This window comes from Mauremys mutica, chromosome 8 (assembly GCF_020497125.1).
Source record: "Mauremys mutica isolate MM-2020 ecotype Southern chromosome 8, ASM2049712v1, whole genome shotgun sequence".
Classification (NCBI taxonomy): Eukaryota; Metazoa; Chordata; order Testudines; family Geoemydidae; genus Mauremys; species Mauremys mutica.
The window spans coordinates 62,856,394-62,877,724 of record NC_059079.1 but is presented as its reverse complement, the minus strand read 5'-3'; the positions used below and the strand labels follow the sequence as shown (position 1 = coordinate 62,877,724).

Genomic DNA, 21,331 nt, shown 5'->3' with positions numbered 1-21,331 from the left:
ATGCTAATGAATAAGCTAACGACACTTTAATTTGCTCATTTAAAAAAAAATTACTTGCCCCAGGTAGGTGGGAAAAATGTATTTATTTATTTTTACACAGCTAGTATACACTCTGAGTATATAACATGCATAATTAACATATACTGTGTGTGTAACAACTGTGTTGTGCAATTATACACAATACAATTGTCAGAAGACGTCTTAATGTACTACTACACTATTATTTTAGCACATACAAAAAGCTACATTAGAGGGAACACCAAGGTTGCAAAATGAAGCACTCAAAAGTCAGAAATGGAAACCGACCAGGTCACCTTAACTCTGCCCCCTTGTTCGGATTCATTACAACAGTCTTTAATTACATGATCACATTCTATTTTTTCTGCAGGTTGGACAATGTGCAGTGAATCAGGCAACTTATCCAGCGTCTGTTTTAATCCTCCCTGTTCAACCTGTGCCATCCCAATGGATCCTGCAAGGTGCCAAGCACACACTACTTCCTCATGGGAATTGGGGCACACAGTTAATTAGCAGCGAGATGTCTTTAGCGGAATTTTGCCTGGTATCTCCCAGCGACCTCAATCCCACAATGAGATCGGTGCTGGTGGACGCCGGAGGGCCACAGGGAATCACCCACATGCATCCACTTGCAGGATCTGGGCCTGTGAGATCAGCGGACAACTTTGGGGGTTACATTCTCACCTGCCACAGGCCAATCACATCGTTTGGCTGGGTAGAACAGGCTGGTGAGGCAGCAATGGAGTGGGAAGGGGATATGGCACAAGCAATCTATTTTAAACGCTTGGGGGTACCTTACAGGAGTAACCGCTGCCCACAAACTGACAGTTGGGACACTGACACGGCTCTCATGTGAGGAGCACCCCCCTTGCTGCTGGCAAAAGCGAACATGAAGGGCTTCAGCCCTGGTGCAGAGAAGGTCTCCACCAGACAGGCCAAAGCGACCCTGCAGCTATGTCACTACACAGCATAAGCTCAGCCTAAAGACCCTGCTCCTGCGTGCTTAGGAGCTTGACAGAGCATTCAAAACCACAACCCAAAAAATCCTGACATTTTTAAACACACATGATGAGTGTAACCGGGCGGTCACCCCGCTCCGGTTAGGAAGGGGTTAAAAGCAGCCAGGGGAGGCTGGTTGGGTAAACAGCCACAGGTGTGGCCACACTCAATTAGGGTCCAGCTGATCCTGATAAAAGGGCAGGCTGAGGGAGTGATAGGAGACGCTTGCTCCATCTGAGGAGCAGAGAGGACCAGCCTGCCTGGGAGAGCAAGCAGGGTTCCTGAGGCAGAGCAGGGCTGGGGAAAGGCAGGCAGAGCTGAGGAGCTCTGGCCTGGTGAGTCCCCAGGCTGAGGCCTTGCTAAAGGCCAGGGGAGGTACCAGGGCTGCAGGGAGGCAACTAGGGGTGGAAAGACAGCAGGTTCAAACCCCCCTGCCGATGATGAGTGGCCACTTCAGACTGCAGTTTGCCCCTGAGGGAAGGGGCTAAGTGAGGACTGGCAGTAGGTCACTGAGGTGAGGTGGGCTTAGAGGACTGGGGTTCCCTGGGAAGGGGAGACCCCCACAGTGTGGGGGCACTGCTGTGGGGCAGCACCCCAAGGCAAGGGGCACCGACGTGGGGCCTGAAGTGCTGTAAGTGGTGGAGATCAGGAGGAAGCAGCCACCGGTAGGAAGACACTGGCCAGCAGGAGACACTCAGAGGCTGGAACTGAGCTAATTCCCAGACGACCAGCAGGAGACGGCAGTGAGTGCCCACCATGCTACAATGAGGAGCTATTGTTTAGCAGCACAACAGGTCTCACCTCCACCCTTCCCTCATTCCTCCAAGGAGGCATGGGCATGCTGCCAGCCCTTGCCGACATGGTTGGGAAGGCAAGGTTGGCGTCCACATGGAGGGGGTTGGGAAAGGCTGGGCTGACGCATGTGTGCATGAGATCATGTTTTCACTAGTCTCTAGGCCTCCAAGCCAACTAAGCTGCCCAGGAGATCCCTTAACCAGTGGCTGTTGGGGTGTCTGCTGTCCCTACATTGTCCCTGGCAACTGTGCAGTTGTCAGTGGGTCCTGGGCCTCTTACAAAACCCCAACATGGGAGAGGGCAGGCCTCTCCCTCAGTCCTGGGCACGTGACTCCTAGTGCCCAGATACCCAGGCAACACGACACAGGGCAGACTCACTGTGCATCCTGGGGTGAGTTACTGCTTCTCTAGGCATGTTAGTGTCTCTGCCTGGGAGGGGGCGTAACACTAACCTGTGGGGAAACTTAATTAAGCCTTCATTAAGTGCTCTTGCAACCCTCATATGGGGCCCTGAGCTCCTCCCCACCCCCAGTTTCCTGTATGGGGCAGCCTCGCCAGTCCTAAGGGAAATGATGACGTAAGCCACCTCTGCGACACCACCACCCCAGCCCTAGGAGAGAGAGAGCCTTTTGAAGGGTCAAGGATTTATGGCTGAGGAGGGGTCAGGCTGGGGGCCTTGCCCCCGGGAGCTTTGGGCGGTGTCATGCACCTTCCCAGCAAACACATAATGCAGTCAGAGGCAATATTAACTGCTCTGTAATAGGTTGCTCCTGGATGGAGCCATCCCCAGAGCTGCAATGACAGAGGCAAAGGTCCCAGAGCCAGCAGGGAGGACCTTAAGCGCTTGCATATTGTGGAGCATCTGTGGGTTTGGGGGTAGAACCGCTGGCGCCTACCCACAACAGAAAATCGCCCCTCCCTCCCCCCGGGTGAAACTCCCACTACAAGGTCTTTTTGCAGCATGGGAGGGTAAGACTCATGCTAAAGGCTAAAACGGGCTGAGAATTCCAAGTCAGGGAGGGCTGCAGCTCCTGCTCACACAAAGGGGAAGAACGGTCGATGAAGTCATCCACATGTCCCTGTCCCATGGACTCTACACAGCGATATTCCTGGGCCTGGTGGCCACTAAAGCCAACTCTGTTCAGATGGCCCTCACAAAGCCACAATTGCAATTGCAAGCCCTCACAACTTGCTCTCTTTGTTTTACCTTTTCCACCTTTAAGAACAAAGAGGTGCCCAGACACAACAAAGGAGGCCTGCTGTTCCGAGGAGGCACTGTCTGAAGACAAGCTGTGTTGAAGTTATGTGGCCATCTAGTACGTCAAAAGTGAGCTGTATAAAAAAGAATCGCCACAGGCAGTGCACAAGCTAGGGGAAGGGGACAGCGTCAACGTACTTAGCATCTTACCCACTCCTGTTTACAATCTTCCTCCCTCCCCGCGATGCACTGACCTGAATATTTCCCTACCAACATTTCTTACCCTCCATTGAACAGAGGAATTGCCAGACTAGATCAAACCCGAGGTCCATTTAGTTCAGCGTCCCACCTCTGACAGTGGCCAGTACTTTCAGAGAGAGGGATAAATACCACTCAGTAAGCAAATGTAGGCCAATCTGCCCCCCACATTAACTATTTGAGATCCAGGTGAGACTTTCAGATTGGCTTAACCCTAAAACCTATGGTTTAATATCTCTTCCCATTTTTTTTTATCAGCATTCATTATTATAAACTCACGATATTCTTGCCGTCCATAGAAACGTCCAATTCCTTTTTGAATCTACCTAAATTCTTGGCCTATCTGCAACTTCCTGTGGCAGTGAGTTCCACAGTCCAATGATACGCTTTTTCATGCAACCTTTCATCAGTTTTGAATGTGCCACCTTTTCATCACATTGAATGTCCCCTTGTTCTTAGGCTAGGAGATGGGAACAACAGAAGGTCCCAACTTTATATACTTTTATCATGTCCCCTCTTCTTTCTTGTCAAAGGTAAAACAATCCCCATCTTTTCAGTCTTTCTTCACAGGATTTGTCTTTTGGACCTTCTCTGAATGCCCCTCACATGCTAGTTTGTGATTGGAGGGGCAAGCTGTGTACACTGGCTTGTTATTGGAGAGTTGCTCAAAAGCACCAGACTGATGCAAGTGTTTTTTGGGAAAATACCATGTACAGTGTATTGGGCGGGGAAAACGACAAGGAAGAATTACATGGATTTTGCACAGAGAGCTCAGGAGAAGCCAAGGTCATTGGAATGCTGGGCCTCCCGCTGCTAGGTCTGCCTGTTTTCTTTGTAAAGACAAAAATACTGTTCCAGCCCCTCACCCGCACTGCCACCACCACACCAGCCCAATATTTTTCAAATTCACTAGCAGACAATCCCCTGCCTCTGCAACAAAAGGGGCTCTCTTAACTCTTTCAGGGCTCTGTAAGTTAAAACATTCCCCCGACCAGGGGAGGAATGGGACAGAAGATTTTTTTTTTTTTGTGGCCTGTCTGAAGCTTCGTTCTATCCCCAAACTGCCTCAAACCCCTCAACACAAGTGCCATGCTAAGCAAAAGCACCACAGCAGAGCACTGACAAATGCAACCATTTCCCTCCAGGAATTCCCCCATCTGGGCGTGGGTGGTGGGTATCATAGGCTGGGGGAGGCTGAGCCTCCCCAAACAGCCAGGTGTAGCCCCACTCATGCTCCATCCCCAGGCCTCCTCCTGCTTAGTTTTCCCCATGCTGTGGCCTGGGCTCGGAGGGGGAGGGGAGGAGGCCGCGCCACCCAGCACTGTGGGGTTGGGGCCACACCACCCACCCACTGGTGCTCTGGGGCTGTGACAATCCAGGATGGGGGGAGGGCAGTGGCTGTAGAGTGGGGGCTCTGGGCTCCGGCGGGGGATAGAAGGGAAGGGGCTGGTGGCTAGACTCCCCCACTCGCCCATGCATCTGGTGAAGATTTTTTTTGCCAGGATCCATTTCTGGAGGGTTACTTTTCAGTATCTTGACACAGATGCTTTAAATGGTCCCGTTTTTTGGGGGTTTTTTTTTGTTTTTTTTTTGTTTTACCAACAAAAGACATTGGTGGGCTGCGCTGGATCTCACCGCCCACCCCAGCATCAGCCCACCACTCCTTCCACTGTGGTCAGAGGAGGACCAGCCCAAAGCCAGCTGGGAACTGAAATGGACACCATGTACAGCCCTTTTCTCAACCCTAGTGAGAGACTGAGCATGAGCTATCAACCAGTTGCTGTGTTAGCCCCTATAACTCCCGTGCTCTCAGCATTTAACATTGTATAGCTTCCAAGGGTGACAGGCACATTTCTAGGACTCAGGAGACTCACCAGTGCTAGCTCTGGCTCTGTCACGGACCACTGGTGTGGCTTTAAACAAGTCACTTCCCCGTGTGTGCCTCAGTTTTCCCACCTGTAAAAAGGGAATGATGCTACTTATTGGAAAAGCCTGGCTCTCCCCCTGTGCTTCTCATGTTCACATCAGAGGAAGATGCTCACTGCCAAATTCCAATGCATCTCATCATGACCCTGCACCCCACACACAAACTGTCCTTCACCCAATTTTGAGCCACTACAGCTACCATGTCGTGCTCTGTGAACCGTGCCCCTGGATAGGAAAATGTCACTGTGTGATTTTAAATGGGCCGGTGCCACTTCCAAAGGGCCAATGGATGGCCAGGGACCTCTGCAGACCAAATCCACCTCCCATCATTTTACCTTTTGCTGGTGTTCCTCCGCCTCCCCCAGTCGCCCCTTGAAAGCAAACAGCAATCGAGTTTGCAAGTCCCTATTCATCAAGGAAATTAATTCCTTATGCATAATTCATTTCTTTTGTGAACTTTTTCCTAATGCTCCCAAGTGCATTAGGAATGGAGGCAGCAATGGGAGAATGGGAACAAGAGACGTGGGGCGGGGGGGAAATGACACACTGTGCGCTGCTCCCGTAGCTAACATGGGCCCTGAAAGCCTCTGCCAGGCTGGTCTCTGGCTCACATGGTCCATCAAAAACCTAGGGCAGAAGAGGGTTTAATGACGCTAGGAGCAGTCATTCACCAAAGGCTCTGCAGTGTGGGGTGGCACACTGAGCCAGAGCTTCTGGAAACCTGCTTCCCAATCCCACTTTGAGGGTTTCTTCCTAGTCGCTATAACTGTGCCCCAGCGCAAAAATCAGCACGCGATCAGGAGAGGTTGGCAGTTGCTGACCGGGAGCAGGAAAGCAAGGGGTTCTCAGGCCTTGGACTGAGGTGCTTTGGGAGAGCAGCATAAGGACTCACGACTGGAATAGTTGGAGGTGTTGGAAGGCTAGGTGGAGGTTAGGGTGGCCAACCTCAAGGATTATCCTGGAGTCTCCAGCAATTAAAGATGAATCTTTTAATTAAAGATTATGTCGTGTGATGAAACCTCCAGCAATACATCCAACTAAACCTAGCAATCCTAGGGGAGGTGACACGGTCCAGCTTTACAGGCGGCCCCAGGATGGAAATAATGCTCTCCCTGAAAGAAAGCACCTGTGACACTTATGTGCATGCTGGGAGATTCACTACGGAGACACGCCTGCGCAAACTTTTCCTAACAGAGAGACACCACAAACCCTCCTTCTGCGTCCTCCTTCCAAACCGGAGCTCACAGAGCAGCCATGGACATTAGCCCAAGGTCTAGGAGCAGCATGGCCAAAGTATCACTGAAATTGACACGATCCAATGACCAAACAGACCCCACACTGGTGTCCCTCAATAAGTAAACCACCTCCCCGGACAGACAGATAACCTCACAGGCAAGACTAGAAGTGGAGGTCGGACTGCACTGTTTCTGGACTTGGGAGTTTCTTAGGCCTTAAAGCCACATTGTGACCATCTAGTCTGACCTCCTGCATAGCACAGGCCAGACAACTCCATCCAGTGTTCCTGCATTGAGCACCGAGTGATCAGTGAGGGAAGGAGCCATTAGGATTTAAAGGAGGAGCTCAATGAGGATTAAAGACTTCCGTGATATATTCCAGCAGCAGACGTGCCGTGGTGCAGTCACCTATGATCACAGGTAATCAAAGTCATGCCTCGTCTGTCATTTGGCTGGGAAAGCACTATGGTGCTGCAGGAAGTCATGTCTGATCGTCCGTAAGCGTCACTCTTCTCTCTGATACACCCCTGAACCCAAATGCCCCAGGATGGTGTTGGGGGCATTATGCTGCTCGAGAGGCAGTCTTCCAGAGTAAAGATTAAAACTAGGCCTTGCCCATCCATGGCACTTTTGATAAAAGAATATTAACCCTGGAGCCTCGGCCAAATTCCAATCAGGATAATTATATTCTATCTCCTCTAAGTCCTCACCGGCTGTTTTATATTGGCATAGGGTTTACTGTTGTGAAGTATTTCTCTGCGCTGCTGTGTTCCACCCCAGAAGTGGACAAAGCAATCTATGCATATCCTTTGCCTACCGCAGAGGAGAATTGCAAGACTTAACAATACACATGATTAAAATATAGAACTCAGGGACATACATGGATGTTTGGAAGTTCTAGAGAATTGTGGAGCTCCCGCATGAAACTCTGTCTGAGCTCACAGGAATAGGGTAGAAGAAGAGATTAGATTACAGGTGTCAGTTTACCACTGGTCATTCTAAATTTTTATTCCTATATATTCATGAAGCCAGTAAGGTTGTTTTTAGATATGTAGCCAAACCCCACATTGCTAATCTACACACACACACACACACACACACCATGTTGTCCCACATTAGTAAGACTGGGTTACTTTTACCAAATATACCGCAGCACATTGACAAATGCCATTAACATTTTATCCCAGATAAAAGGGAAATGCATTTATCAAAATAAACTGACCAAGTGCATTTAGAGAAGTGGCTGCTCTGATCATGGCTTGTTTGCTTATTCAGAAGTCTACAGCACAGGGCAGCTCGTCAGCTGGTGCTGAAGTCAATGGGGCTATGACAACTAAGGATCTTGGGACTTACAATAACCCTGAACAAAGGGTTAACAGACACCCCCGGCCTCCATTCCTTACCCCTGGCTTCAGAGCCCATCTTTATTTTGCCCTGGCTCCCAAAACCAAGAGGCGGCAATTGTACTACTTCCTATAAATTTGGACAGTAAGTAGCATCACCCTGTCATGGGGGTATAGAGAGCGTTTGCAACGCCCCATTTAACTGCACTATACTCCTATCCATGGGCTTCATTAGCATATTTCAGCTGCGCTATGATGGATGAAGATAGATGAGAGAACATCAGCCTTGGTGAAATCACTGTTTTATCAAGGTTAAACCATCCCCATGCTGTGCCACTTCCCTTTGTTGTGTTTCCTTTCCAATCACAAAATTAAGGGTGAAATTAACAGACATTTGCCCCAGTGGTTAATGTCCCTTCCCCCGGAAGGGGGCAGAGAATGGCTTCCACTCTGCTGTTATCCTGCAGCTGGTTATTGCTAGCCTGGAGAGAAAGAATGAAAGAGACTTGGGGCGGGGGGTGGGGAATCTAGGTGAATTTCAGGAAATTGACATCAATACAAAGGGGCCACAAACAGGATTCCTGCAACCTTTCCCCCAGCACGGTTCTGCCAACACACCCTGATCCTGACCTGCCATGCTCCTGCTGTTCCAAAGCTACCCACCCACCTCCCCCATCCACCCCGACCTGCCGCGCTCCTGCTGTTCCAAAGCTACCCACCCACCTCCCCCATCCACCCCGACCTGCCGCACTCCTGCTGTTCCAAAGCTACCCACCCACCTCCCCCATCCACCCTGACCTGCCGCGCTCCTGCTGTTCCAAAGCTACCCACCCACCTCCCCCATCTACCCTGATCTGCTCCCCTCCTGCTATTCCAAAGCTACCCCTACCCACCGCTTCCAGTGCACCTCAATCATTTCCTTCACATTCCCTCCCCCCACCCCTATCCCCACTTGCTATTCAAGTCCTGGGCTTCTCCTGCACTGAGACAGCAAATTGTGAGGTGGCTTCTATAGTCCAGAAGGAATTAGAATGAGGCAAACAGTTTTCCTAAATGTATTGCACTATCACAGCCAAATGTGTGGACACACACACACACACACACACACCACTCCCCAAGATGTTTAGAATAAAAATGACCATTGATGTCTTTAAATTATCCTTTCCCAAACCCTGGGAATTGGAGGGTCATATAATGTTGCTAGCTCCTCCCCCTGGATCTCAGCTCCCCCTGGGTCCCAGGGAAAGGACGCGGCTACCACCAGTAGGGGCTGCTGTACATCAACAGTAACACTCACTAACAGTTGCAAACATTTCTATTCCTACCCCTTGTTCTGTATCAAATCTCCGCTTTTATGGGGCCACACCTGCCCGCCGCTTGGCCCAACAGTCTGAGTATCTGAAGGAAGCCACCGGCTTACTTCATGTGCCACTGGGATAGGAGCCAGGATCAAGGCCCAGTTCCCCATCGAGCATTGGGGGGGGGGGGAGGTGATCCAGGATGTTGAGATATATTGGGAGCAGGATGGACGGATGGTCTTGTGGTTATGGTGTTGGATTGGGACTCAGAAGCTCTAGATTCAATTCCTGGCTCTACCACTGACAGAATTTCTCTGTGCCTTAGTTTCCCTGTCTATAAAATGGGGATAAGAGCCCTTCACTCCCTCCCATGGATGTTGCAAAGATAAGTGCATAGGAGGTGCTCAGCTATGACAAGGCTGGAGCCTCTGCATTAGACTACTCAGTGAAGACAGTGACTTTTTGGGACACCACAGTGGTAAATGGCTCACATGGAGCCAGAGCATTACAGAAGATGGAAGTACGAAATATTGGGTGATTCAAAGAAAGGGACATGGGGCCTTTCATCTCTAGGTCATCGGTTCAAATTCAGCCCAGGCCAAAGGAGAGCGCAAGGTGTTATCATCTGACAGCTGTCCAGTAACCTGTTGTCTGATCTCAGTGCTGTTCCTAGCAGGCACCCGTCCCCATCACAAGAACCACCATCCCAGCTGGCCCTTATCCCCAGTGGGCAAGCTTGAAAAAGCAGCCATGCACCCAGAGAGACTTTCTCTAGGAGCGAGTAGAGCAGTCAACCCTTTGGATCAGGCCTGACACACAGATATTTGCGCTCCAGTTGCTAGGACTTTGCTGGATTTGCAGCCTGGGAGTGTGACATCCTTGACCCACAGAATAGGCACTTACAACTCCTCTCAAATCCCTTCAAAGTGAAACGTGCCCAGGCTCTTTCCTTATTACGTACAGAATGAATCAGCTGCTCCCACTGCCGCCAAGTGCTTTCCATCAGTCATCTCAACACCACTTTATAAAGGATGGCAAGTACCACTGTCCCTATGTTACAGAAGGGAAAGACAGAGGCACAAGGCAGGGATAAATATCTAGTGGTTCCGGGGGCCCAACTTAAACACTTTAAAAGCCTGATTTTCAGAGAGTGGGTGCTCAGCACTTTCTGAAAATCAGGTTTCTTATGGTGTTGAAAATTGGACACACACACACACACATCCCCCATCACCTCAGGTAACAATTTTCCAAGTGGTTTAAGGAGCTCAGGGCTCAGCAAGAGCCAATAACCCTCAAGTCACTGGGGCACTTCTGAAAATTTTGGCCCTAGTGACTTTTGAAAATGCAGGGTCAGATTTTAAAGGTATTTAAGTGAAGATGAAGATAGGTACCCAGATACCTGGGGGAAAAATTGGCCTTAGGCCCTTGGCTTGGGGGTGACCCTGATGGGAGCACCCTCTTGTGGCAGGCCATGGCACGACTGGTGCACCCACCAGTTTGCCCCTTCTGGTAACCCAAGGACTCTAAGCCAGGCTCTCTTGCCCCAGTAGTTCCCTCCGCCCACCCCCACCCGGGCTGGTTTATTACAAAAATAGTATAAATGAGTCCCTGCGTCTCATTTTACAATAGGGAAACTGAGGCACTTGCCTGGGGCCACACCAGAAGCAGAAACAGAAGTGAGATCTCCTGCCTCCCAGGTCTACACTTGAACCATCTCTCCCCTCCTCACCGACATGGCCTCTATTTCTTTTATAACAACATTTAACAAAATCTCCACTGAGTTCTGGAACGCTATGGATAGGCTGCAACATACTATGGGGCCACACAAAGGTGGGACCAATGAGCCATTGCTGGAGCAGTCCCTCCCCCACCTGCGGTCTTTCTCCTTTGCTTTTTTCACCAGCTGGGAAAAACATCTCGGATATGCAGCTTAGCAGCCAACTGACCCTGGCAACCAGTGACCCGGGGAGAAGGTCGCTTATTGAATCCTGCTGCGATATCTGCTACCTCTGATGTCACTCAGGCCTCAGCTGGGAGGGGAGCCAAGTGAAATGGAGTGGGAAGGGAGGGGAGAGAGAGAGAGAGAGAGGAGGTACTTTTTCCAGGCCCAGCTACCCTGGTACAGACAGATAGAAAAAGATATGTTAGTTTTAACTCTCTTGTTTCTTTAGAGCTGTTTAATGGTTTCAGAGTTGAATTTCCAATGGGAATACAGGGCCTGCCCTACCAGGTCACACCAGTGGTCCATCTACTCCAGTAGCCCGTCTCTGAGCAGATCTTTCAGAGGAAAGCACAAGAAACCTTGCACTGAGCAATTTTGGAATAAGACGCTCCAGGGGAAGCTTCCTCCTCAGCCTGATAGTTAAGGGTTGCCTGAAGCACACGGGTTTACAGCCCTTATAAAATATATTTATATAGCAGCTGGATGGTCTTATAAGGCCAACACTTTCGAACCTGGGTGTGCTCAAAGCTCAGCTTCCCGATCCGTAAGCAGGCATCACAAGGAGTGCTGCTTTTCAAAAAGGCACCAAGCAGGCCGAAATCCCAAAGGAGTCAAATGAGAATTGCAAGCGATCAGCACCTTCACAAAGCATGCCGTTTTTATGAGGTGACTATCTCTGGATTAAGGAGTCCCAGGCCTAATTTAGACTAGAAAAGATTTTGCAGATACAGTTTATAAACTCTCCTGGCAAAAACGCACTTTTTGCCGGAATAAGCTGCATCTACAGTAGGGCTTCTGCTGGCATTAAAATGTCATTTAAAAAAAAAAATCACACTCTGCATTGCCATTACTATATCAGCAAAAGTTTAAAGAGTATGCGTGACCTAACTTTAGCCATCCAGGTTCGAAAACATTAACTGTCTCACCTTTGAATCGTACCAAGTTTTAGTTTTGATGATGCAAAGTCCACATGGTATTGGATGTGCTTTTGTAACTGAGTATTTCCTTATATCAATCTGAAATTGATTGCCTTGGGATTTCATTGGGTCTCCTTCCTTATTCCTGTATTTTGACTGGGTAAGTAGGAGCATCCTACTGAAGACAGTATTTCACAGCCCTCCCCTTTTGGTCATCTTCTCCCTAAACTGAACGGTTTCTGTGTTTTCTGTCTCTTCAGATGGAAGCCCCTCCAAATCAACTGCATCTATTTGAGGCAGAGTCACCAAAACAGAACGCAGTGTTCCAGGTACAGGGATCCCACTGGATTTACATCACAGCATCATCTCATTACTATTATTTACCATCCCACTCGTTATATTCCCTATAGATTTATCTGCCCTTTTTGGGAGGGAGGGAGGGAGGGGACCAATTTTGTACAGTACAAGTTTTCAGTGAGCCGCCCACAATGACTCCCAGTTCTTCCCACCCACCCCCACTCGAGTGCTTACCATTAATTTACAACCCGACAGCCTAGTCGGCTTCTTCGTTCCAACGTGCATTACCGTGCATTGGTCACCAGTGAACATCATGTGCCGCCCGGCCGCCATTCTGACTAGCAGACCACGAGGGACAATCGAGGGAACTGAAGGAATTTGGCGTTGTGCAAATTTGGCCACCTCACTGTCGATCCCCTTTCTCAAATCATCCATTAACATATTTAACACTGCTCCTACTGGGAAACCGTAGGGTTCTCCCCTGTTAACCTCCAGACGTTCTGAAAAAAGACCACTCTTGGGTTTCTATCCCTTAGCCAGTTTCCGATCTGTGTCAGTGCTTAACTCCCTCACCCCATAACCTATTTCCTTAATAGCCTCTTGTGAGAGACTTTGTCAAAGCATTAGTGAAAATCCACATTAGTGACTCTCACTGCTTCTCCATTATGCACTGCTTTGTTGTGGTCTCCATGAATTCTAGCCTGGTGGAGAAGCAGTTTCCCTTTACAGAAGCAGCACTGGTTTATCCCAGAGTCCTAATTAAGGGGTCTATACTTCTATTTTTACATTATCATTTCAACAGATCCTCTTGGTACTGCAGTAAGGTTTAATGGTCTGTGATTCTCAGGAGCACCCCTAGCACCTCCTCAAAAAGACAGGTATAACATTTGCTCCAGCCTTGCACCAAAAGAGACCTGGGTTCACATCTTCATTTCTCTCCCCAGTTTGCTGGGGCTCGCCCTCCTCCCCAGAGCTTTCCCTCCGGGGAGGCCTAGGAGTCTCACAGGAGAGCATGTGGTAAATCCAAATTTTGGAGCATTGGTAGAGCTGGCTGTAGCAACACTGCCTGTGTTACACCCAATTCATAGGCAGCTATTCACCCCTCACTCCAGGGGCGGTGGGTTACATAGAAAGATGTCCTGCATCGTGTTACCCAACTCCGGCTGCGAGGGCTGACCGGCTCTTCCTAGATAAAGCAACGGCCGCATCTTCCCTTCCCAAAAGTCAAAGCCAGCAGCCACCCGGGGGGGGGGGGGGGGGATGGGGGGGGAATACCTGGCCAAGTGCACCCACCTACCAGCATGCCCATCTCCTCCTGTGTTTCCCCAACAGCCTAACAAAGCTCCGGCCCCTGATCTGATCCAGGCACCCTCCCACCGACATGTCCTCCAGCAGGTGACCTCATAGAGGAGCCTGTCATTTGCCAAAGCTCTGAGAAAGGGCAGGCCCAGCCCGGCTGGGCCGCATTTCTCTCTCCTGACTGCTTTGTTCCCTGGGCCCCAGCAAACAATTGCACGCTTTGCTCCTTTCTCCAGGGACTCCTCGGTGAGCTGCTCCTTTATCTCCACGCACCACACAGGAAGAGCCATCTTGCTCAGCACAGGGGGCACCCACAGGGGCCTGCCTGGCAGGCCCTTTCCCAAGCTTTCATTCAGAGCTTCTTCAGCTAGTTTAACTGCCCCCAACAGCCAACTCCGTTTGTAGAGACTCCCCCCACCTCCTTCCACCAAGGACTGCAGTTTGGTTCGGTTCCAAAGAAACGGCTCCTGTTTAAATCAGATCTGAGGGATAAGTGAGCCAAGCCTTGGGTTTGGCATATCTAGACTCGCTGGGGCTAGCAGGTTCAAACCCTAATCAGGGTAAGTCAGACCAGATTCCTTCAGCAGGTCGATGAATTCCATGCTGTATATTGGTTTGTTGGAGACGGCCTTAAAAACTGATCTGCCATTCAAGATACCCCGGCACTTCTCATAAGAGTAAGGGTTTGCTCTGGTCCCAAATTTCTCTCACCTCCCCTTCCCCAGGATGTTGAACCAGCTGCTGTCCTCCACCCCAGAAGTGGCTGCATTTCAATGGAATGGCGATCTGTGATCTGTTAAGGTGAAAGAACATGTATGGACACATACAAATCAGGGCCGCCCAGAGGGGGGGGCAAAGGGGGCAATTTGCCCCGGGCCCCGGGCTCCGCAGGGGCCCCCAAGAGAAGAGCGGAGGCTCCCGCCTCCGCCCCTCTCCTGGAGCCTCAGCGTCTCCGTCGGGGCCCCTGAGCCCCGCCCCGCTCAGAGACGGCCCCGGCCCCGGCCCCAGCCTCTTACCGAGCACGTCTCTGGCGGGGCCTGAGCTCCGTCCCGCTCAGAGACGCGTGGTGAGCGGGGCGGGGCCGGGAGCTCCAACGGGGCCTGAGCCCCGCCCCGCTCAGAGCGGCGTGGGGAGGGGGCGGGGCAGCTGCCTCCGCTCGGCGTGGAGCTCACAGCCCCGCCCCCTCACCACGCGGCTCTGAGCGGGACAGAGCTCAGGCCCCGCCGGAGACGTGCTCGGTAAGAGGCTGGGGCCGGGGCCGGGACCGGGGCGGGGGGGAGGAGCGGGACCGTCGGGGCCGGGGCCGCCGCCGCCGAAGCGCAGCCCGGTCTTCGGCGGCGGGGGGCCCCTTCTGTTCCGGGACTCGCCGCCTAAGTGCCCGGAAGGCCCGCGGCGGGGACCCCCCCCCCGCCACCGAATTACCGCCGAAGACCGGGCTGCGCTTCGGCGGCGGGGGGCTCCCGCCGCGGGTCTTCGGGGCACTTTGGCGGCGGGTCCCGGAACAGAAGGGCCCCCTGCCGCCGAAGACCCCGGGCCCCCGGAATCCTCTGGGCGGCCCTGATACAAATATCTCTTTCGCTTCACTAGAGCACAAATCACTCAAATCCTGTCAGACTGCACCATTTGAGATTCGCTCACATCTTGACTTGAGTTCTATGGGACAATTAGAAAAATTCACTTGTTATTTTTAATCTTGGCATGGGTTGAGGGAAATTAATTTTCCAAATAGTCGACCAGTTGCTATTACGGATGAATTTAGGAGAACAGAAGTTTTTCAGACAGAATTCAATGAGCCAGACTTTTGACAACAGCATTTCTATAGCAGTTTTTCCACATCTTAAAGTGCTTTATGAATATAATGAGCCGCTATGCACTAACTTTCTCCTTTCTACAGTGTTCCATCAAGGGCTGGCATAGTCCTGAAAACTTCACATGGAGACAGCCCACCTTCTAGTCTGCTTGATACCGGGGCTTTCATCTCACTCCTAATTAACCATTCTTTGGCTGTGGACTTGCTCACTATAATTGTTTTAAATTTGGCTGTGCCTTTGGGGGAGAGGGGTGTAGCAGGGTGGATCCCTGCTCCGGAGTTTTAAGGGGTTAGAAAGTGGCCTGACAGGGCTGAGCTGATTAGGAAAATGGCTGCAGCTGGGGGCCACGCCCCAAACTGAGGAGCAGGGTCTTATAGAAGGCAGGGAAGCCAGGAGCCCAGACAGTCTCACTCTGGCGATAGAGAGAGATGGGCCTGGCTGCTTAGTAGATGAGACAAGGTACCTAGGGTGAAGCAGGGCCGGGGTCAGGCTAAGGAGCTGGGGAGCTCTGGTCTGGAAAGCCCCAGGCTGCGGCCTAGCAGAGGGCAGAAGGTACTGGGAGGTTGCAGAGGGCACCTTAAGGGTAGGACAAAGCAGCAGGTCCAAACCCTCCTTTGCCGATGATGAGTACTGGATACTGCAGTCCGCCCCAGCGAACGGGGGCTAAATAGGGACTGGGCAGTAGCCACTACTGAGGCGAAGTGGGGATAGTAGGGTGGGGGGGTTCCCAAGGAAGGGGAAACCCAGACAGAGTAAGAAAGGGGTTATTGCCAGGGGGCAGCACCCCAGAGAAAGGGGCACCGGGTCCGAGGAGGGACACGGGGGCCTACGAACAGGGGGATCACCAGCCTGCAGAGGGTGCTCCAGGGCTGAACAGGGCAAATTTGGAGAGCAACCAGCAGGAGGCGCCGCAGGGGTGAGTCCGACCCGTTTACAGGGGGAAATCTCCAACCCTTCCATGTCCAGTTTAAGGATATGTCTACACTACCTGCCGGATGGCAGGTAGTGATTGATCTAACGGGGATCGATTTATCATGTCTAGAGTAGGCGCAATAAATCAATCTCCGATCACTCTGCCATCACCTCCTGTACTCCACCGCGGCGAGAGGCGGAAGCGGAGTCGACGGGGAGTGGCAGCAATCAACCCCACACTGTGAGGACGGGAGGTAAGTCAACCTAAGATATGTCGACTTCAGCTACACTATTCTCATGGCTGAAGTTGTGTATCTTAGGTTGATTCCCCCTCCCACCCCAGTGTAGACCAGGGGTAAGAGTCTTCACAACAATTCCTGGGTAGGGTTTAAACACCGCCTCTGACAGCGAAGGGTGTGGAGTTGAAACATCAATGTTTTTCTCTCTCTCCCCCCTAGTTGGAGAATTTCTCCCACCATTAAAATTAACGAGGTCAGTTTCTAGAGACGAGCATGCTACAGAGCCCCTCCTGCTACTGGCGTTTTGTTTTTTAAATTGAGCTACAGTCTTATAAGTGCAAAGTTATACTAAGCATCATTTATTTTACTGCTGAGCAATAAGAAACTTAAACGGAAGCACCAAGCTCTCCTCCAAACACATCATAAACTGCACAGGCACAAACACTGTCTGCAGTTTCATTTACGCTCTGGTCAGGCAAGAATTCCACGTGCCAAGAACTACTGCCTGGAAAACAGCACGTGTGCTGGAGAGCCCAGATTAATCAAAGCTCAGTTCAAACAGAGAAAGATACCCCCAAACTCCTGGGCCTTTGCAGATCCTGGCTTTAAGTCACCACTGGGCAGAGGGCACAGGCCGAGAAGGAAGGAGCAGCACGATATGCCTCCTGTCCTGTTCCACCTCCCTCCAGCCTCAGCGATGCTTATTGCAAAGCAAATATTGAAAGGCAAGATGCAAAGTAAATGGTAGTACAGTCCTCTTTGTGCAACACCAGGCAATGCACCTTTGCCAATCAGCAAGAGCAATCTTGACTCCCTCAACAGAATCCTGGTACTGGGCCTTGTTCTGCTGCCATTTATCCCCACTGCCTCCGGGGCAGCAGAAACCACGGCAACCCAACACCACAGCCAGGATCTAGAAGTTGCATCTTTGGATTAGATCATCCTGGGGACAGGGCACAAATGAGGTCTTCTCCCGACTAGGGATTTGACCCCAATTATAGCCATTGGCAAGCAGGAACCAACCTTGCCTGTCTACACCAGGGATTTACCTGCATCACCTACAGCTGAAATCAGCATAAGCCCTGGCAGGCCAAGGCCATAAATGTCATCTGCAAAATCTCAATGGAAACCTAAAGACAACAGCATTGTGCTAGTGCCAGAGAAACAGACAATGCCACCAGCTCATCTCTCCGATCTCTCTCAAGTACTTGCATGCCCCCCCCACACACACCTCACCCCATCATGTAAGCACCTCCCAATCTTCACTGCTTTTATCCTCACCACATCCTGTGCCATCATCCCCGTACAGAGGTGATGGTGAGGCACAGGGAGGCTAAGGGAATGAGATGGAAAAAGTGGTTTATACACATACACACACACACACTATGGGGGAAATAATTGTTTTTTTAAAATCCTCTTTCGTTTCAACAATCCAAGGTTCTAAGATCAGGCAGGGGTTTTCAAATGACACCAGGCTCCGCTTGACAGAACCCCGACCTACGCTCCACTTCCAAGAGCTGGAGAGGAAATGAACACAAAAGCTGCAGTTTCTCCCAGCTTTTTCTTCCCAGTCTCCTTTCTTGCCCAGATGCCCCTGGTTTCCTGTGCAACCAACCAAACAGCATAGAGCTAGAAGCCAAAGGTAAAGTGCACGTGGAAGGCAAGGGCAGGGCTGTGCCAAATGAGAGCAGAAGCCTGACCACAATGTATTGGCGCCTAACCAGGCCATGTTCTTTATCGGAAGCAGGCATGTAGCAGGAACTTTTGCTCTTATTCTAAAGAAAACAATAGCGTCCTTCCCTGGCACCTTCCATGCACAGATCTCAAAACACTTAACAGATACTGGTGAATTTAGCCTCCCCACACCAGGAGGAGGTCAGGGTGCAGTATTACCTCCATTTAACAGATAGGGAACTCCGCCTCCGAAATACAGCGCTTTGGAAAGATAGTCTTGTTGGTAAGGCTTGGGTCCAGGACTTGAGACAAGTAGGTTCAAATCCCAGCTGTGCCACAAAACACCTTGAACCAGTCACTCAATTCCTCATCTGTAAAATGGGGAGAACAGCACTGCCTTTCTTTCTTCCTTGATCTCATCTATAGAGATTGCCAGCTCTTCAGTACAGGTCTCTTCCTACGTGTTTGTACGGAGCCCGGTGCAAGAAGACCTGGTGCGCCATTCTCAGATCTAGGCCTGACAGAATACAACGTAATAAAAACGACCAGTAGTAATAACATCAGCAGCGGGTGGTATCATACAACAGGACTATCACAGGACTGGGAACAGAACTCAAGAGCCCTTTCTCCCAGGAGACCAAGGGCCCCCGCATCATCCTCTACAGGAAGCAACGGCTGCCGTGTGCTCTCCTTCGCTCAGCCTGCAGGGGAGGGAGGGAGGGAGCGCCCACACGAGCATCTATTCAAAGCCACATGCTAACCGGCCCTAATAAGTTAATGCAGAAATCCTCCCAAAGAGTCTGGCTATAGGAGACACTGGTCTCCACTGAATCAAGATCTGTTATGTTGTAATATAATAGATGTAAATTAAAACAGAAAATCTATCATGCCTCTAATGTAGCCTGATAGCTGAGCGTGTGGATCCGCACAAGGAGAGGCATATCGAGGAAGGGTGATATATGGCGAAGCTGGATAGAGGGTGAAAAGCGTGGCGAGACGAGCCGGAGAATGGTGGAGCCTGCTCTACGCTCCTCAGACCCAAGGGCAAGAGAGGAATAAATGTTGATTAGTGTTGATTTTGTCCGACGAACGCCTGTCGAGTGACAGTTGGGCTAAGCTGCTCTGAAAGAGAACCATTAATCTTGGTCTGGTTTAAGTAGAGTATATTAATTTGTGTCATTTTTACTAAGTCGCACTGAGAAAGGCCTCTTACTGTTTTGCATCTGACTGCTTTGGTGGTTTAGCCTACTTTTTTTTTTTTTTTTGCCTTCCCCCTTTTAAATAGATACCAGAGCGGAGGCAACATATTCAAATGACACAGCAGGGGACCAGGGGGCCGAGCGCTCCTCACTTGGATTAAGAAAATAAACTCCCAGGGTGTTGGCATGGCAACAGCATTTCAGATGAACTGCTATATATTCAGTGATTAATAAATTAACATTTTTTTATACAGTTCTTCCTCCTTTTCTCTCCCTCCCTCCCTCCCTCCCGGCGCAGGAAGGAGAAAGTGCACAGGGGGAGCGAGGTGAAGGCATGCATTGGCATTCTCTCTGCTCTCTCCAGCTGCTGAGGCCGGATTTCAGGGGCCGGTCACTTCTCACTAGCCAGGCTGTGATGGGAGCCTCTGGAGATGCCATGGGCAGCTTGACGGAGATGGGTAACTGGCACAGGGCAGCACTCCCGATTGTGCTAAGGTTTCAATTGCCTACAAGATCAAGTGCTGACCCAAAAACAGAGACATAAGCCCTGCCCCACTCAAGAGAAGGATTCTCAGTACACTAAGGTATTACACGTGTAAAGATGGTTTAAAAAATCATTTCAGGCAGAAGTCTTCTATTTCAGGTGACAATTCACTATGCAACAAAACTGAGTCCATTTTAATTCTCCTTTTGTGCCTCTTCAAAATTAAACCCAAAGGATTTTAGCCCAAGATGTTATAGCACTACAGAGTGGAGAACTTAGCTCTTTGGGCTTTTTAAATGGAGAGGTCCCAAGTGCAGCCACGATACTTCTGCCAGGATTTGCGTGAGCTCATGTCAGCAACAGCACTGGGGGAACAGGTAACAGGATAGGTAGAAAAAGTGGGATCCTCAAAAGGTATTTAAGTATCTAACTGCCTTTGAGTAACTGGGCTGAATTGTGTACAGGTCTCCCACGCAGCTCTGCCCAGCTTGTCCTGCAGCACTCAGTCATATTCAATAACAGGCCTCCGCTGAATAGAGATTGATCCCCTAGATTGATGCATCTCTCCTCCCCACCAACAAATCACCAGGGCTGTGATTTCAGTTTTCACTCTGCTGCAATTTTGGTCAGGACAATTTTTTTTAGGAAAAGGCACTAAGTGATCGTGGGAACAAGAAAAAAAATATTGAAAGTTCAGGGCAAGAGATTAGAGAGTCCCAGCAAACGAGCACTACTAAAGACAAGGAGTTAATTTTCCATTTCCAGTGCAGGTAACAAGAACTCGGCAGGATCTGTGAGGCCAGGGAGACGTTTTGAAAGTAACTGGGCAATCAACTTCCTCTGGACTGCCTAGGAACATGAAATCCAATCCTCCCGGAGGAGCTGCTAGTGAGTGACTGACCCACATTTCAAGCACTTTCCTTTCCACTGATTTACCTCTCCCTGCCTGGAAGCAGTGAAGTGGCCATTACGATGACACAGAAGGCCCATGTCTTACTCCTTTGTGCCAGTCACACCATTATGTGAAAGAAGAGGGGAGAAGTTCAATAATGAAATCATCATCATCATCATCAGTAGCTATTCAGACTGAGCCTTGTGGGCAGCTCAGGATCCTGTCATAGGAACATGGACCTCAGGGAGAGAGCAGGGGAAATAATACGAGTGCTGAGGCCAAAGAGAACAACTCTGTGCAGATCCAAGAGAGTTCACTGGAGCCAGCTGTTTGCAGGCATTTTGTGGTTTGGTATCTTTCAGCCACACTAGTGTGTAAAGGCTATTGCTGACTGGACTCTTCACATGAGTCCAAGTTGCACTACCATAATAAGCCACTTTCAAAGAGAGAATTCCAACCCTCCCCACGGCCTTGTGTTCCCAGCTGTGCTTTAAAGCGTTTACACTGATCACATTTATATATTGGGGTGGTACTTTCAGCTCAGAACCCAACCTAAATTCTCCTCCCACTGAATTCAACAGTAAACAAGGGTCAG

The 21,331-nt window shown here is 50.4% G+C and overlaps 1 protein-coding gene across 11 annotated transcripts in view; it reads right to left on the bottom strand.

Annotated features, from left to right (window-relative positions):
• PBX1 (PBX homeobox 1) overlaps positions 1-21,331 on the bottom strand; it is a 239,105-nt gene that overhangs the window by 157,294 nt on the left and 60,480 nt on the right. For 2 of the 11 annotated variants that reach the window (XM_045026003.1, XM_045026008.1), the window contains exons 1-2: positions 13,520-13,539; positions 10,032-10,120 (exon numbers count right to left, since the gene is read on the bottom strand). The exons of 4 other annotated variants lie outside the window; for them this stretch is intronic. In XM_045026003.1, the coding sequence (XP_044881938.1) occupies positions 10,032-10,080 (49 nt within the window). In that variant the 5' untranslated portion in view covers positions 10,081-10,120; positions 13,520-13,539. Of the gene's footprint in view, positions 1-3,293; positions 4,412-10,031; positions 10,121-13,519; positions 13,549-21,331 lie in introns of those variants that run through there. 5 more of the 11 variants (XM_045026010.1, XM_045026007.1, XM_045026013.1 and 2 more) reach the window with 5 other exon arrangements.